General features: G+C 41.9%; 1 protein-coding gene across 3 annotated transcripts in view; it reads left to right on the top strand.

The window, feature by feature from the left end:
- Positions 1-17,425, top strand: part of HACL1 (2-hydroxyacyl-CoA lyase 1) — a 33,526-nt gene that overhangs the window by 210 nt on the left and 15,891 nt on the right. The window contains exons 1-4 of one of the 3 annotated variants that reach the window (XM_073333571.2): positions 4-26; positions 2,899-3,003; positions 9,687-9,727; positions 13,658-13,738. In XM_073333571.2, the coding sequence (XP_073189672.2) occupies positions 2,911-3,003; positions 9,687-9,727; positions 13,658-13,738 (215 nt within the window). In that variant the 5' untranslated portion in view covers positions 4-26; positions 2,899-2,910. Of the gene's footprint in view, positions 1-3; positions 27-58; positions 367-2,898; positions 3,004-9,686; positions 9,728-13,657; positions 13,739-17,425 lie in introns of those variants that run through there. The other 2 variants (XM_073333570.2, XM_073333569.2) reach the window with 2 other exon arrangements.

Genomic DNA, 17,425 nt, shown 5'->3' on the forward strand with positions numbered 1-17,425 from the left:
TCCAGGCTGAGCCTTGACCCCCGACGGTAACCGGAAGTACTTCCCCTACGGGAAGGGGGAAGGGTCAGATCGCGTGGTGTAGTAATTAGCGCTCCGCGCTGGCCCCTGACTGATATGGGTTCGAAACCAGCCACCGGCTCTCCCCTCCCAAGCGGTTGGCCCTGTGGGAGGAACATGTGTTGTGCCATCACCTACCTCCTAGGCAGCAGACAGTGGCAGGTGCTGGGGAAGACCCCTGTGCTCTAAGAGCTTGAATGGTGGCAAAGCTGTTCCCAACAGCCCAGCTCCTGGGAGCCAGTTACATGCTGAGAGCCTCGCCTAGGTGCGTCGCCCTGGCGTGAAGATATCCAGGGGGCTGCATGGAAGGTAACCAAGGGAGCTAGGTGGTGTTGGCATTACAGCGAGGCACCGTGTGCATGGCTAATGCAGTCGGACAGTCCAGAGAGAGGAGCAAAAGGTGGGAGGGAAATAATTTTACCATTGGTGAACTTGGGGTAATGGAGGTACAAAAAGATTGAGCAGCTAGCCCTGGGGCTGCAGCAGTCCAGTGCCTTAACCGAGTTCTTCAGGTAGGCAGGTTTTGTGTGGCATTGATCAGCTTAGATCTCTTGCGGCTGGCAATACTGGCATCCCTCTGCTCAGTCTCATTTGGGCTTCCCCGTTCACAGTACAATAGGGAAGTATCATGCCTTTGCTGCCGTTAGCCTGATACTTTACCCAGGGATAAACTCATAACGAGCAAACTAGGGGCATGCTCCTTTCCTGTAATCTAGTTTAGATTGAAAACCTCTCAATGTCTGTGTATATACACAGTTTAAAATAATCTCAGCTGGCTGTGTCATTGTCCAGAGGCTGATGTAACTTGGAAATGCTCTTTTGCTCTCATGCAGAGAGACCTTTACTGGCAGTTGTACAGCTTTCTTGAATTATCAGCTTGCCCACTCCCTGCCTCTGGGGCCATGTCTACAGTACAAAATGATGTTGACCTAACTTGCATCAACATACAGCCATTGTTGTTATTAAATTGCTTGTATGTGCACACTTGGCTCCTTTGTCAGTGGGGTGTGTTCTCAGTGGGAACACTTGTATCAGTTGCATTCTCAGTGTGGGGCATTGTGGGATGGCTCCCAAAAGCCAGCAGCAGTTGACATAAGTAACACAGGGTCCACGTTAACTCTGCATCAACTTAATTACATCTATCATGACCATGCTGCTGGAGGAGGTGGTGTTATTAAGTCATGCTAGTGAGGCATGTACGTCAGCAGAAGCCAAATTTAAGTGAAGATGCTTCCTCAGATAAGTTGAAACAAGGCAGGTTACCACATCACCCTGTAGTGTAGACCAGGTCTTGGTTTAAACGCCTACCTCATCATCATACTTACTATTATTTTATAATAGTTTTCAAACTTGCATATCCTCTCCTGATTTGAAACAGCTCAAAGTTGGGACAGTTTGTCTAAAAACCTTTAATGACATTTGTACTATGGCTCTCTTATTAAGTTAATTATTAAATAAATGGTTACAGGAAAGGAGCATACCCTTAGTTCATTGGTTATCAGTTTATCCCAGGTAAAGTATCCTGCTATCTGCAGCAAAGCCATCATACTTCCCTAACATACTGTGCACTGGGAAGCCCAAATGAGATGGAGCAGAGAAATGCCAGTAGTGCCAGCTACAAGAGATCAAAAATAATGAGTCAAACCCTCTGAAGAGATACAAAATCATGAGGTGATTTTAAAAAAAAAAAAAAAAAAAAAGGCTGTGGGAAGGGGGAGGGGGTGTTGGTCTCTCTTCTGGTTTTTGAACAAGTAGTGTTATTTACTCGCCCAGATCCATTGAGTAAGGTGATTTTGGCCCCTCCTGAAGGAGCTCTCAACCACACATCTACCCATCCCTTGTCCAGCAATTAATTTTACCCCCACTAAGCCTTTGCTCCCCCCATCATTTCAGCTGCCCTCATTCTCCATCAGTGCAACACTCCATCAGTTCAGCCGCACTACCTGCACCCCATCTTTTCAATCTTTATCAGTTTAGCACACCCATCCTCCTCTCTTCTCGGTTCACTTACAATTTTTAATTTTGATTTTGTTATGAATCCATTGCTTGCTGTAGTTTGACTGTGACACAAGCACTTGGCCTGGACACTTAAATAAGAGTCTTCGATGCCTTTTTGTTAAGGGCCTACTCAATGCATTTTTCCCACTAAGGGGAGGGGAGAGAGACTTTGTCAACCAACCAGAACACACAGTGTTTGGCTTCAGTTCTATAGTAGGGAAATCTGTGCCTGACTACACAATGATTTTAAATTTTAGACTAAACATAACAGGATAGAAGAACTTTCTTATCTATTACCGAGGAAACAAATAACCAATTTGGTACAAGACCTGGAATCTCTTGAAACTGTTCTCCCACCCTAGACTATATGGATACACAAGGGTTGGATTGTGTATTACTGTTTGCCTGGGGTGATGTTTTTCCCCCATAAATTTTATTGTTATACTTTTATTCACAATTGACCACTGTATTTGTTAAGAACATGCTAGTAATCTTATATTTGAATCACTATTGAAATGCCAATTAAAATATAGTTTGGTGGGGGGAAAAGTTAATTGTTTAAAAGGAAAATATTTATAATAGAAACCTTGTTTTTTAAGACCAAAGTGTAAGGATCTATTGTAATTACATCCTACTGGAGAACAAGCAATATGCATAAGTGATATCTATCTTTTTCTTGAGATCTTGATGTGGTATTATTGCACTTCAACCTCTTTGTTTTTATGTGATTGTGTACTTTATTAGGATTTAAGATAGGCACACTACACAGAAGAAATTTCAGAGATCTGATCGTTGTGCATCAATTTTGGAAATAATTCAGGTTTTTTTTAATTCTTATTTCAGAACATTGAATATATGTTTGGTATTGTTGGTATTCCAGTGACTGAAATTGCAATTGCAGCCCAAGCAATTGGAATAAAATATATAGGAATGAGAAATGAACAAGCTGTAAGTATATATGTTGTGGACTAGTCATCCTTCCTTTTCTTTTTGTATTAGCTATATGTTTTACAGTTGAATCTCTGCTTTATAAATACCTTTCAGGTGCCCATGAAACACTCATAAAATCTATGATTTTGGTAATCAGGAGCTTACAATAGAGTACCCAAACTCAACAGGAGTGCAGTAGCACAGAAGCTTAGCTTCATGCTTTTGGAACTCAGGAGTTCTGCAGGACTGGAACCTGAGGCTCTGTACTTGTTGGAGTTCCCAACTCCTGCAGCAGTTTTAATCAGTGCTAAGGTAGGGGTCATAAGTAAGGTTGCGATTTAGTCACAAGTTAAGGAATCCGTGACTTCCAAAGACCTCTCTGACTTCAGCCAGAGCTGGCTGGGAGCTGCAGGGTTGCCTGCTGAGGCAGGGAGCTGTGGGGAACCCCCACCACCATGGGCAACAAGGGGGACCCCAACAGCTTGGAGCCACCAGCGGAGGGGGACCCTGGAGCTCGCAGCCCACCGGCAGATGCCTAGGCTCCCCATTTTGTCATGGATATTTTTAGTAAAACTCAGAGACTGGTGTGACATTCTGTACCTTGGAGGAGCATATTGTAAACCCCATATTCCTCATTTTCATATGATCGTGATCTTACCTTACAAGGCATGCTTTATATGTATTGGGGGGGGGGGAAGGTTATGATCTGCTGAAAGTCATTTCTCTATCCATATATGTGTATCATTAATGCATATGAAGTTATGAGAATTGTATTGTATGGTGGTCACCAAAACATGCTGTAAGTTGGGAAATCATCCAGATATTAGCTCCCCAGAATCAACAGCAAGGAAAGTAACCAACGCCAAGGCGGGGTGTCAAACAACCCATCAACAGCCATTGTCCAGCAAGGGAACTACAATGCAATGATACCCTGGTGTGGCCTCATGCAGGTGAAATTGCTCAGCCTTCCCTGCAGAGACTCAGCAATGCCCCCCAGACATGCCTCGACTTGTGCTCCCCAAACACATGGACTGAGGGTATAAAACAGACAGTGGATGCGTACTGGGCCCTTCTCCTGCCCTCCACCTTCGCTGCAAGCAACTAAGACACTGAGAAGAAGACAAGACTCCAACAGAGGAGAGTGGCACAGGTTTAAGGAACAAACCTGTATATTAACGACTGTAATATCCAGTGGGGTGAGAAAAAATGCTTAGTCTAGATGTTGCCCAATCTAATAGGCTTGAGAGTTTAGACTGCATGCTTATATTTTCTTTTCGGTAACCACTCGGACTTTCTGCCTATCACTTAATACCACTTAAAATCTATCTTTGTAGTTAATAAATCTGTTTGTTCCACCTGAAGCCGTGCGTTTGGTTTGAAGCGTGTCAGAGATTCCCTTTGGGATAACAAGCCCGGTACATATTAATTTCTTTGTTAAATTGATGAACTCATATAAGCTTGCAGTGTCCAGCAGGCATAAGTGGACACTGCAAGATGGAGGTTCCTAGGGGGCTGGAGGTATTGGCTAGTGTCCAAGGAGCAGCTTACATGCCAGAGACTGTGCGTGAACAGCCCAGGAGTGGGGGCTCTCACAGCAGAGTAGGGTAAGGCTGGCTCCCAGAGTCAAGGATTGGAGTGACCTAGCAGATCACCAATCCAGATAACACCAGAGGGGATGTCGCAACCGGTCACGGGCTTCCGTGAATTTTTCATTATTGCCTGTGCCCTGTTTGTGACTCTTACTAAAAATATCTGTGACAAAATCTTAGCCTTAGTCATAAGTGACCTTTGTTTTACTGGGAGTTTCGATAAAATTGGTGAGTGTTCCTGGAGTTTGTGTTCCAGGGTCCCAGCAATAGAAATTAGAAATGAAAAAGACTTATTAGGTCATTTACTCCATCTCCCTGTATGTGCACAATTGTTCTCTCTAATACATTTTCTAGTGTTCTGTGCACTGTTTTAAACATACTAGGTGATGACTTCAGCCCCTTCCTTTGGGAGACCTTTCTGCAGTCTTACATATTTCACTGTCAGTTTATGCTCACATTTAGCCTAAATGTTCCTTTTCTTAACTTCATTCATTGTTCTTTATCCGCCCCCACCCCGTTATCATTAATTCCTCATTCTTTCAAATGTTTTTAAAGTGTTATGTCCATCATTTCAAATTTCCTCTTCTCTGAGCTCTTGCTATACCTTTCTGGTAGAGGTGGCGATAGATGAACATCTGATCCTATGTTAAGTTGAGCTTTGTTTTCAATGTGATTAAGAAAAATGACTAAGTGGTGGGTCACATTTCTCTTTCCATTGGTAGCATATTTGTTCTGTCCCAGTGACCTCTTGCACCGGCCACATTAATGGAGCACATCAAAACATTCCTGTTTGCTTATTGCAACTGTATCACGTAAGCGTGAATGGGAGTCAGTTTAATGATTTTGCCCAGGTGCCACTTAGGTTTTAAAGATGAAATCTAAAAAAAAAAAAAAATTAGATTTGCCAATTAAATATTAAAGCCAACATGTGAATGGTATTTAATTAGGATAACTGCTTTTTATTTAGCTTAGAGAGTGATAACTTACTAAGTTTAACACTGGGTTCTTCTCAGGTCAACTTGAAACTTGGACAGTATTTCTCAAATCAGGAAACTTAGTTATTCTTAGCCAATCAACAAGTGTATTCATTCATCAAGACTCATATGGGTGTATAATCAATAGTTCAAGTTTAGATACACCAAATGTTCCAGTCATTTACTGAACACAAAATATACATGCAGTCTTGCAAGTGATTAATATAGACCAGCGATGGGGTCCAGCAGCTATATCATAGAAGACCATAAATCACCAAGATTACATTTACTTATCACTTATCAGTCCTTCAGTATTTATTGCAGTTTAAATGAATCTCCTGGGAATGAGGATGCACCTTGATTTAAGGAACTCTTATGAATGTGCTCCCTGCTACTTCTGGTATTCAATTTGAATACATCAAAAGTAATGGACTAAAGTTATTGTTTGAGGCACTCCAAGGCCAATTTACTTTGTTTTGCAAAGGAATAACAAGTGTATAGTATCACTTAGTTGAAATACAAAATTTGGTTCCTTCAGGTCTCATTAGAAAGAGTACAGATTCAACAAGGTACCTTTCAGTTACTTATATACTAAAGAACATGAAGTGACATACAGTCTCTAAAATGAAATCTTCCAACTTCTGCTCAATCCTAGTTATGCTTAGGACAGGGGAGAGCTGGTCACGTGGTTGGTCCAAGTGTCTGGTAGCTCTTTATGAGTTCAACACCTTCTTTGGTGGGCTCAGAAAACTCTGAGGTCCCACCTGCTGACCTCAGTTTTATACCTGGTTTTCAGTAATTATTGAAGAGGGCTGACCCTCTTATTTCTATTGGACCCTTCTCATACGGGCACTCAGATTTCTGTTTCTCTGCTGTTTCTGTAGATGGCATCAGTGTATAAGAAATTTCTTTGATCCTTTTCTTGGATTCTTTTTATGGGTTTTTTTTTTTTTTCATTTCAAGGAATCTCTATTAATCCAGACTATTAATTGGAATTAATTGTCCATCTTTCTCTTAAAACTAATTAAGATGTTTTCCCCAGCAACTCCAAGTGCAAGGCTGTTCCAAAAGCTCACTTCTGTGATGGTTAGAAACCTTTTTCTAATTTCAAGCCTGAACTTATTTATGGTCAGTTTATACCCGTTTGTTCTTGTGCCTCGTGTTTACCCCACAGTCTATTTATAGAGAGCAATCATCAGGACTGGATTAACCCATCCTTGAGCCCTAGGCGAACAGACACTTCTCTACTCCTGGGGGATTCTGCACCAAAAAATTAAATTCTGCACACGCTATTTTAAAATTCTGCATATTTTATTTATCAAAATAATGCAATATAATCACTTTGGTTCCAGTTATTTTGGTAATTTATTTAAACTACAATACAATGGTTGGAGAATGAAAGTGGGGAGCATTGGAGGAAATCCCCAAACCCCTGTGCCTAATAGTAATGTAGATAGGTTTAACCCTTTATTTCTAGTTATTAGTCAACAAATACATGCAGCCGTATGCTGAGTGTTACAACACAGGCAACTGAAGAGCAAGTGAGGACTGGGGAATCAAACTCTCAATTTATATTGGCGACTGACCATCTCCAGAAAAGGAATTAGCAAACAGTTCATGGAGCACATTTTGATAAGAAATTTTTTTTTTTCAGTCCAAAAAGTTAAACCGGTTGTTATCACTGAAGCACCATAAGCATTTATAAGGCTCTACTGTCCTTACAGCACTCTGACAATGTAAAGGAGCCTTAAAACTTTTACACCTGTTTTATACTCCTGGGGGAATTCACAAAGACAAGGGGAATAATTCACTAAGCAGGCAGCCTGCTACATTCTGCTCTGCCTGAGGGGACGGAACCTGTCCCACACCTACCTACCTCAGAAACACCCTGAAGCCCTGCCCCTCCACACTGAGCATGTCGCAGTAGCAAGCAAGAGGAACGCAGTCTGTCTGTCTGTCACATACAGGACTGCCCAGCTCCCCCTTCCCTGTCCCCCCCGCACCCCCACTCCCCCCGAGTGATTTACATCTCTACTGGCTGCTCCGGGTATCTGAACCAACCTGCCTATCCTGCCAGGAAGGGGCATGTGACCACTTTTTCAGCTTCCCTGGCAGAAGTCATTTTTCTGTGGGGAAGCAAAGAAATCTGCAGGGAACATGAATTCTGCGCACGTGCAGTGAGACAGAACTCCCCCAGAAGTAACTTCTCTGAGCCTAGTGCAGAGGGGTAGCCCCAGTAGTGGGGAAGGGGGTGTTGAAGAGCGACCTACCCCACATTCACCTGCATCAGTGGCTCCCTCCTCTGGGTGTTGCAGCCTGCCATATGGGGTCACAATTCCACTCAAATTTGGCCCTGCTGCCTCTCCATCATTTTGGGGAATTTTTCACTTTTAAAAAATAGCTAAATTTCAAAATGAAAAGTCAAAATGTTTTGTTTTCAATATGGTCGGAAAAAAAACACATAAAAAAATCCAATTTTTTTCAGCTGAAACCATTTGCAGAATGTGGCCCAAATTGTGAATAGTTTTGCTGCCCCAAAAGTGCATGTTTCTGCAAATTTACTATTTGTTGCAAAAATTTTGTTCAGCTCTAATATTTAAGTTAATATATAACAGGAGTGCAGTCACTGTTTGTTGTTGTTGTTGTTTTTGTGAAAGAGAAAGTGCCTTGGCCTGTACTAAGTTGTGTACAGCGTTCACCATAAAATCTTTACGATTGCCATCACAATGATGTTCACAGTATTACCCTGTACTTGGTACAGGTAGCGCTGCAATGTTATCCACTTGAAAAAGCAAAACTGAAAATTTTAAAGGCAATCGCTGTATCTGAAGTAGTATTTTACATGCTGTTTTATTTTGCCACTCATTTAGAAAATGTGTTGTTGCCATGACACCTGGCTTCTGAGGTACAAAGAACTTTGTTAATGGAACATCCACTCCAAATGTCATCTGTAAACATTTGTACATTGACATGTTTTCAGCAGAAGGGGAAGAAATTTGTCACATTAATACTCAAGAAATAGATGACAGTTCATTTATGTTTTTCTCATCTCCTTGTAAAAGATTTGTGAAAGTGTACAAACAGTAGAACATATTCTACAGTTATTTTCTGTCAAGTTCCCTCAATCCGCATTGAGGAAAACAAGATGTAAATGCTTATTGCTATTATAGTAAATTCCAGATGTTCACCGTATGACCAGTTCATCGGTGGCCAGAAAAGCAACTTAAAAAAATACAAAAGGAGCCCAGATTTATCATGGCATCAAAAAAAAGTCAGAGGATAAGGAGGGGCAGTTTGACAATTTTCTGGCCTCATTGTCCCAGGGAGCACTGCTGTACACAAAAGACTGGGCCAAATTCATCAGAGTCTAAGTTGTGAAACCTACACCCTCTTCTGGCCCTCTCTGTGTAATTTACATTCCCTTGGATTTGTATCTGCTTACCAATGTGTAATTTAAATCTCCTTACACATAATTTCTGAATTTGGCTCATGGAGTCTAACGATATCTAGTTGGAATGACTTATACCCTCCTGTTAGTTGCCTTTCCTATTTATGTCCCACTGCCAACCACTTAGCCTCTAAGACCGTAGAAATTTACTTGGGAAGACCGGTTTTCCAACATTTTCAGCTGATTAAGCCTTTAGGTAAAAGTGATCATTTTAATGACCGAAGCACATTCAGTCTCCTATTTTAAAACCCATCTTACAGATTCTATTGATGCAATATCCTGGTGCAATAGCAGGTGGGAACACAAAAAAAGGAGATGAAAAAAATAAATGTCATCAACCTCCATGACATGAATGAGCATGCAGAAGAAGAGTCTGGAGGGAAAAGGAGGATGCTTGTTTTTGTGTTTCCACGAAAGTGTGTAGTCACTCAGCCTTTGGCTACAGACCCCTAGCTAAAGGGTATTTGCAGATCCTTGGGAGTGTCCTGTTTAATAGTGTATACAATGCACCCTTACTCATAACCTTTGGAAGGGATGGCTATGGGATGTTACCTTAGTGTAAGATCCATTAATCAGAACAATTCTTATGTTTAAGCTGCTAATTAATTTAAATTTTATGATTAAAAGTTTTGGTATGTGGAGAAGCTGAAATGTGGATATGTGTAAGTAACCTTGTGTGCTCTTCAATAGGCTTGCTATGCTGCCTCTGCTGTTGGGTACCTGACAGGAAGGTAAGCTGCATATTTATTTTATATAAAACACGGGAATTGTTTGAGCTAGGGCATTTTCAGTTCTATTTTTGGAAATGATGTATGAGTTAAGGCAAATGGAGTAAGACTGTAAAGCTAAAGGGTGCCTCTTCGTAATGACACAGGAGAAGTGCATAGATGTATCTATATTTACACAGATTGAGTGTAAATATCTGTATATCATTTTGCATCTATTAACTTCCTTAACCTAAGTTGAGATTTAGCCACTAGTGACTTCAGGAAGTTAAATTATCCGTTGAGGAATGGAAGTGAGATTAGTTTACAGTTTCAGATAAATGAACTATATGCTCAAAAATGCACCATCTCAGTTAGTCTTATTTGAGGTAACTAAATCAGTTATTTTCATGTATAGAAACCCACCAACATTTTGTTTCTTAAAACTTACATCTAAGTTAAAATTGGCCAAATGAATTTCTTTTCAGTTTGGGAGAGGGGCACAATAACATAACTAGTATTTAGAACATGCATGGCACGTAGCCCTGCTGTATTAATAAATATTAAGTGAATGATTAAGCTCTATACTCAAAACTGTGTAAGGTTAGCACTTACGCAAGCTGCATGTTATTGCATGGAGATGCTGTTGTGATAGTTGGAACATAAATCTAGAGTTACAGTTAGCAGTTCACTGCTGCATCAGCTTTGCTGTCGATGTAAGTCACAACGCAAGAACAGTGACGTGCACAAATTGAGTGGTTAAGTCTCACTGGGAGAGAGACAACATTGCCACTCTTATAACTTTTTCTTCAGTTTTACTTTCTCTTTAACCTCCAAATACTAATGCAACACCGTAAGCCCAAGACACTCATATAAAAAAACTAAAGCTACCACCGTTTACTGCAGTATGGGAGGTGTGCTATGTCTTTGTCAGAGGATGGGAGATCTGCTACACCTTCGTCCATTTCAGAGTTAGACATATGACATGAAATATTGATAGTTTGATTTTTCTTCTCTGAATAAATGTTTAATAAAGAGCCCAGTTTTCTGTTTTGCCATGTAAAGGGTCTGTAAAGCTAGTGGAACTGGCCACTCTATCACTGCCATAAAACGTGTTCCAACTTAGCATAAGGCCAGCGTAATGGCTCTGTGATGACTCTTCCCCACCACAACCCCATAGCCACTGGTGTAGGGGGCAGGGCCAGATTGCTACCATACTCTAGCTATTCTGTGCTACAAGAATGGCCCCTTAAGGGCTGTTAACTTATAGCCAAGTATAGTTAGAAGCTGCTCTTACTAATGTTGAGGATGAGCTGAGAATAGCGGAAGCACAAAGATATCTTAATGCCACTTTCCCTTGATCATTGAGCAGGATTCAGGTGGAATGGAAAGTGGAATGGAAATGGAGTGTTCAAGGGGACACTGTCAACCTGAAATCTAATCAATACCAAATATGAATTAATAGTAGCTTTCATGTTCTGTTGATGCTCCTGAATCCCTCTGCACTGTTTTTTATAATTGTTTCCTTATTTAAAAAAAAAAAAATCTGTCCTCTGTTGTGTCAATTCTCCACCCCACCCCCCGCTCCCCCCACACATATGTATAAAGTTAGAGGACTGTTTATAAGAGGGGAAAAAGTGAAACCAACTAGACATAGTGCTGTAAAATGCAGAAAATAAACACACTCCTTTTTCCAGTTATAGTGCCTGTGTTACTTTTAACAACTGAAGGCTTAAAAAAAAATCAGACAAAATGATGTTTTTAGGTCGACGCTGTCCCTTTAAGTGTTCGGTATTAATGTTGTCTTCATGTAGCTTTATATATTATGAATTATTCTGTAAAGGGCCCAGTACTCTGTACACATCCTACCCTCCTACTCTATTGAACTCCTCTGGGTGCTGTATATTTTAATGAAAAATTTAAATACATTTAAAACTCCTAAAATCTTAAAAAATAAATATAATTTAATCATGGACATCTGACAAAGAGATGGGGAGAGAAGGCAAAATGGAGAGGGAAAAGTCTCTCTCTCTCTCTCTCTCTTTCATATATATATATATATATATATATATATATGGCTAGCAGTGGTGAAATTAAACAAAACATCTTCTAGAATACAAAATATTTAGGATTTTAAAAGTGAAAAGAAATGAGACAGATTTCAGGGACCGCAAATTCCTCACCCTAAGATCCTTCACTTACATTTCAGTGTTCTGTGATGGAGAATCTTAAAAAGAAGGTGGCTTGAACACACAAACCCATCAGGCTGAGATTCAAGGGGATGTCTCAAATACTCCCTGGATCTACATCATTAAATATCAGCAGTGGCAATTTAAATCAACCAATAGAGGCAACCAATGCAGGACACCCTGGGTGAGCACAGTATGATCATGGTAGCTCAAGCCAGGGACTAAACCTCCCACTGTCTTCCAAATAATAGGCTGCCAGTGATGGAGCAGATGTGGTTAAAGGCAGTCACAGTAATGGAGCTTTTTGACCACCAGGGCATAGGTCAGAGGTGGGCAAACTTTTTGGGCCGAGGGCCACATCTGGGTGGGGAAATTGTATGCAGGGCAGGGGGTTGGGGTACAGGAGGGAGTGCGGGGTGTGGGAGGGGGTGCAGTGTGCAGGAACGAGCTCAGGGCAAGGGATTGGGGCAGAGGAGGGGTGTGGGGTGTATGAGAGGGCTCAGGGAAGGGGATTGGGGTTCAGAGGGGCGCAGACTGCAGGAGGGGGCTCAGGGCAGGGGTGCAGGAGGAGTGTGGACTGCGGGAGGGAGCTCAGGGCAGGGGGCTGGGGTGCAGGAGGGGTGTGGGGTGCAGTGGGGGCTCAGGGCAGGGAGTTGGGGTGCAGGGTGCAGCAGGGGGCTCAGGGCAGGGAGCTGTGGTGCAGGAAGGGTGCAAGATGCAGGGAGTTGGGGGGTAGGGGTGCAGGAGGAGTTTGGGTGCAGGCTCTAGCCCGGCTCCGCTTACCTAAAGTGGCTCCGGGGTAGCAGCAGTGCTCACCGGGGGCCAAGGCAGGCTCACTGCCTGCCTGCCCTGGCCCCATGCTGCACGGCTCCAGGAAGCTGCTGGAACCACATCCCTGTGCGGCCCCTGTGCGGGACAGGGACCCACGGGGCTCCACGCGCTGCCCTTGCCACGCCTCCAGGTACCTCCGCTGAAGCTCCCATTGGCCGCAGTTCCCTGTTCCCGGCCAATGGGAGCTGCGGGGGGCGGTGCCTGGAGGCAAGGGCAACACACGGAGCCCTTTGCCGCCCCCAATCCGGGCCACAGGGATGTGGTGCCGGCAGCTTCTGAGAGCAGCGCGGAGCCTGCCACACCATGGGGGGGGCAATCCCACGGGCCAGATCCAAAGCCCTGAGGGGATGGATCTGGCCCGTGGGCCGTAGTATGCCCACCCCTGGCATAGGTTATGTGGTCCTGAGCTAACTACAAGTGCAGCCTGCACAAGTTGCAAAGCTGAAGAAAACTACTTTCATACCTTGTCCACGTGTTTTGTTTTGTTTTTCATAAAGAGGATCTTGGTAAAGATGAATCCTAGGGCTGGTCTACACTAGAAAGTTAGGTTAACGCAGCTACACCCCTCGGGGGGGGTGTGTGAAAAATTCACACCCCTGAGAGATGTAGTTAACCTGACCCAAGCTCCAGTATAGAGAGTGCGAGGTCAACGTAAGAATTCTTCCTAGCTACCACCTCTCAGAGAGGGGGATTTACTACTGCGACAGAACTCCTTCCGTCGCTGTAGTGTCTACACTGCAGCGTTTCTAGTGTAGATATAGCCCTTGATTCCTAATCTGCCTCTCTGGCTCCAAGCTCATCCATCCATATGATGCAATTTGACTGTCGCTCTCTAAAAATTTAATATTCTTGAAGTTGAGCATTTTTCTAATTCTTGTTTGTACTGTATTTGATGTTCTGTATTTTTCATTTTCCTTCTGATCTATTTTGCCTCTAGGCCAGGAGTATGTCTTGTTGTTTCTGGTCCAGGTCTCATACATGCTCTGGGCGGAATGGCAAATGCGAACATGAATTGCTGGTAATGTGACTACATTTCCTCTATCTAATTCTAAGTATTAGCACAATCATTGTCCAAACTGATATTCAGATTTTTTTGGTTTATTGCTCTTCATTGCAGATATTTCTGCCTTTTTGATATTTAATAAAAAATTTCTGTCATTGGAAATGAGAAGTGAATTCATTTTTCTTCAGTACAACTGATCTCATTTAGTTTTTCTCATTTTCAGAGATAAAAATCCTCCTGCCTTGCTACATCATATGTTCAGTAAAATCCAGTTATTTACTGTGTAATGTACCCAGATACATGTAAAAATCGAGGTGGTAGTAACCAGTCTTCTGATATTCTGTTGATGAGTGCAGTTGGTAGAAGCAGCTCTGAATCCAAAAAGAAGCTTACAAATGCTTTTGGGTTAATGACTGCCTCTCTTCAGAGGTGAACAAATTGGCCTATGTAATAACAAAATGTTTGGTTTTTGATGCGTGTTGTTGAACAGTTAAATGTTGAATTAAATGAAGATGACAGTGCAGCAGCAATAGTGTTTACCCCCACAAGTCTTCGCACCAATATGGCAACCTTAATTGGCCTGTGAATAAAAATAAAGTTGCTGAGCGAGTTACATGAAACATTTTCGGAAGAAGATCACATAGCACTAGGTACATATGCACCAGACCATAAAGTTAATAAACAGTTGGCTGGCAAAGAGCAAATAGTGACGGTTTTAAAAGATTTTCGTATGTAGGAAGCAGTGTTTGCATATGCTGACAGAATCACCTGATGGAGAGAAAACTTTGTAGTTTATCGGATAGGGTCCAAACTGCTTGTCACACAAGAATTGGCTACTAATACTTGGTTATATATGAAACTGCCTGAACAAAAAAAATCCTGGTGTGACTTTGCTTTTAAATAATTGATGAGTTTGGTCACTAGGAAGAAGCTTTCATATCGCTTTGGTTAATTTGTAAGACATATTTGGCTGATGTTTGCACTTTCCCTCTGAAAATCCAGTTTGGCAGAGACTGGTTGTGCGTGCCTGATTTAATCTTGCACAAATCTGAAGCCTTGGCAGAAGATGAGGAAAGTGGATTATCCTCTAGCTTGACAGAAGATTTGATAGCATCGTGAGAATCAGATCAATCTACACGCTAATTGACTAACCGTTAGTCCAAGATGTTTATGGTTTTGTCCCTTACACGTAGTAGGTGTCATGGAAATAGATGCATTCATTCAGTGGTGAAAAATCCACATCCCTGAGTGCCTTAGCTATGCCGACCTAACCCCTGATATAGACACAGCTAAGTCAATGGAAGAGTGCTACTGTCGACTGGGGAGGTGGAGTTCTTAAAGAGATGCGGGGGGGAAACGCTTCACTGTAGTCTGTGTTCACACTATGGGATTACAGCAGCATAGCGATGGCACTAGATTGCCCATCGTGTAGACATGTAGTCTCTATCCCCTTTTCCAGCAGAGATACAGACCCTGAATTATTTTATTTATTTATTAATTTAGTGTTAGTAACTCAGAAATAATAATACACCTTAAACCTCAGTCTAAGCTTTTCTCACTGAGCTTGGCTGTTTCTATGGTTTCTCTCCGGGGTCCTCTCTGTCCTAATTTCCTGCAACAAGCAGTGACTCTTCTATACCTTTAATGCTCTGGTTGGAATTAACTGGACCCATCTGCCAGCACAACTTGCCAGTATTTACCTTGCAAGGTTTTAACATCTGAAGGTGAAATCTTGGCCCCACTGAAAGCCCATTGACTTCAGTGGGCCAGGATTTCACTCTGGGTACGTCTACTCTGCCAAAAAAAAAAAAAAAAAAAACCACAACAGCAAGTCTCGGACATGGGTCAGCTGAGTTGGGCTTGTGCTAAGGGGATAAAAAAAGAAGTGTAGGTGTTCTTTCTCAGGCTGGAGACCAGGCTTTAAGAACCCTCTGCCCCTCACTGAGTTTTGGAGCCTGGGCTCCAGCCGAAGCGGGAACGTTTACACTGCTGTCTTTAGTCCTGTAGTACGAGCCCGAGTCAGTTGATCCAAGCACTGAGACTCGCTGCCATGGGGTTTTTGTTTCTTTGCAGTGTAGATGTACCCTCTGAGAGTCTGCTACCCTGTTACTAATTGCTATGTAAGCTCAATTAAAGTAGACACTTAAGAAGCTCTTGTAAATTATGCTTGTAAGAGGGAAAACCTTTCATTCTTCGTCCATTCAGAAAAAATATAATCCATTATTAAAAATGATCTACAGTATTCCCTGCTTTTGTCAGCATCATTTTGAGTGCATATAGTTTTATTATGGTGTAGCTGCCGTGAAAGATTGTATTATTGCTCATGACAATTAGAAGATTAAACTCCAGATAAGAGCAGCACTTCATAATGCTACTGTAACCTGTGGTTGCATCAGTGTTTCTTCAGCTTAGCTAAAGGTCTCATCCTACAGACACTTACTGCTGAGCAAAATACTCAGCAATGTGAATAGTTCCATTAACTTCAATATTCTCCCTACCTAACCTGCTCTTGACTGCGGCTAGGCTGCTCACAGTAGTAAGTGCTACTATTGGTAACATTTAAGGGAGTATGCCTGTAGAAATGTACAATGAATTTATTTGGGGGGATAGGGAATGTTTCTCAGGGCTGTGTTTTGTTTTGGAAAAGTCCTCTTAATAGATGAAACTTGGAAAAGCTAAATGGAATTGGCATAGGACTTGTCATCCTGAAGTGGACCAATGATGTAACTAGGTTGTTGTCCTTTTTCTGATGTCAGCCTATTATCTAACGCCTCAGAGGAAAGTAAAGTACCACCACCCAACAAAATAAAACATCCAGAATGGTAAAAGTGGGTGTTTTGTATGCTTCAGATCTGTTTTCCATGGGGATTTTTATTCGAGATGAGACCAAGCTACAGTGTTCCAATCTCAGCATTCCAAAACTTTTGGATCAGAAGTTTTAATTTGGCTCACTATAGAGAAGTGGCCTGCTTGTGAAATTAAGGTTTAGATCCAAATGTCCCCAGTGGTGTCCAGGATTGGAGTTATGTACTGGGGGATCTCTAGTTTTGCCTTTTAAAGTACTCCTATTATGCATATTCTAATCAATAAAAAGGATTTACAGAGGAAAATGTTTTTGGAGAAAAATCCTGGAAAGCTAATGGAGTGCAATGCTGGAGTTAACCTTACTCAAAAAGCAGATTAAGTGGCCTTCTCATATTAACTCATCATTTCACAGCTTATAAAATATCATACTGACCTAGAAACTGAATGAACTAGTTTTCGTCCTTCCTGGGAGGAAGGCATTTATAACTTACAGCACTGGTTTTAAGAATCTGTCCCACATGAAGATGTATTCCATGTCTCATATTAACATTCTCTTCTACACACTCTGTCTCTCTCATTCACTATATATAGAACTAAACTAATAACATAAGCATCTATGGCCATGTTAAAATGTTGCTCATCTCTCTCTCCTTCAGGTGCATTGTAAAAATTTGATGTGATAGAAGCATAGCCATCACTGAAAAATGTATGGCCAATTGTTGCTGCATGACTTATCTGCAGTGCAGGAGAGGGCTCTACGCTCAGTGCAGATCTCTAACCTCTCTTTGAGAAAGGAGACTTAACTAAATTCCTTATTCTAATGACTGTGCACTGTGGAAGAAATGTAATTGTAATATCCTAAAGGATACTAAAAAGTTTACTCTTTGGCAAATGAAT

This window comes from Lepidochelys kempii, chromosome 2 (assembly GCF_965140285.1).
Source record: "Lepidochelys kempii isolate rLepKem1 chromosome 2, rLepKem1.hap1, whole genome shotgun sequence".
Lineage (NCBI taxonomy): Eukaryota > Metazoa > Chordata > Testudines > Cheloniidae > Lepidochelys > Lepidochelys kempii.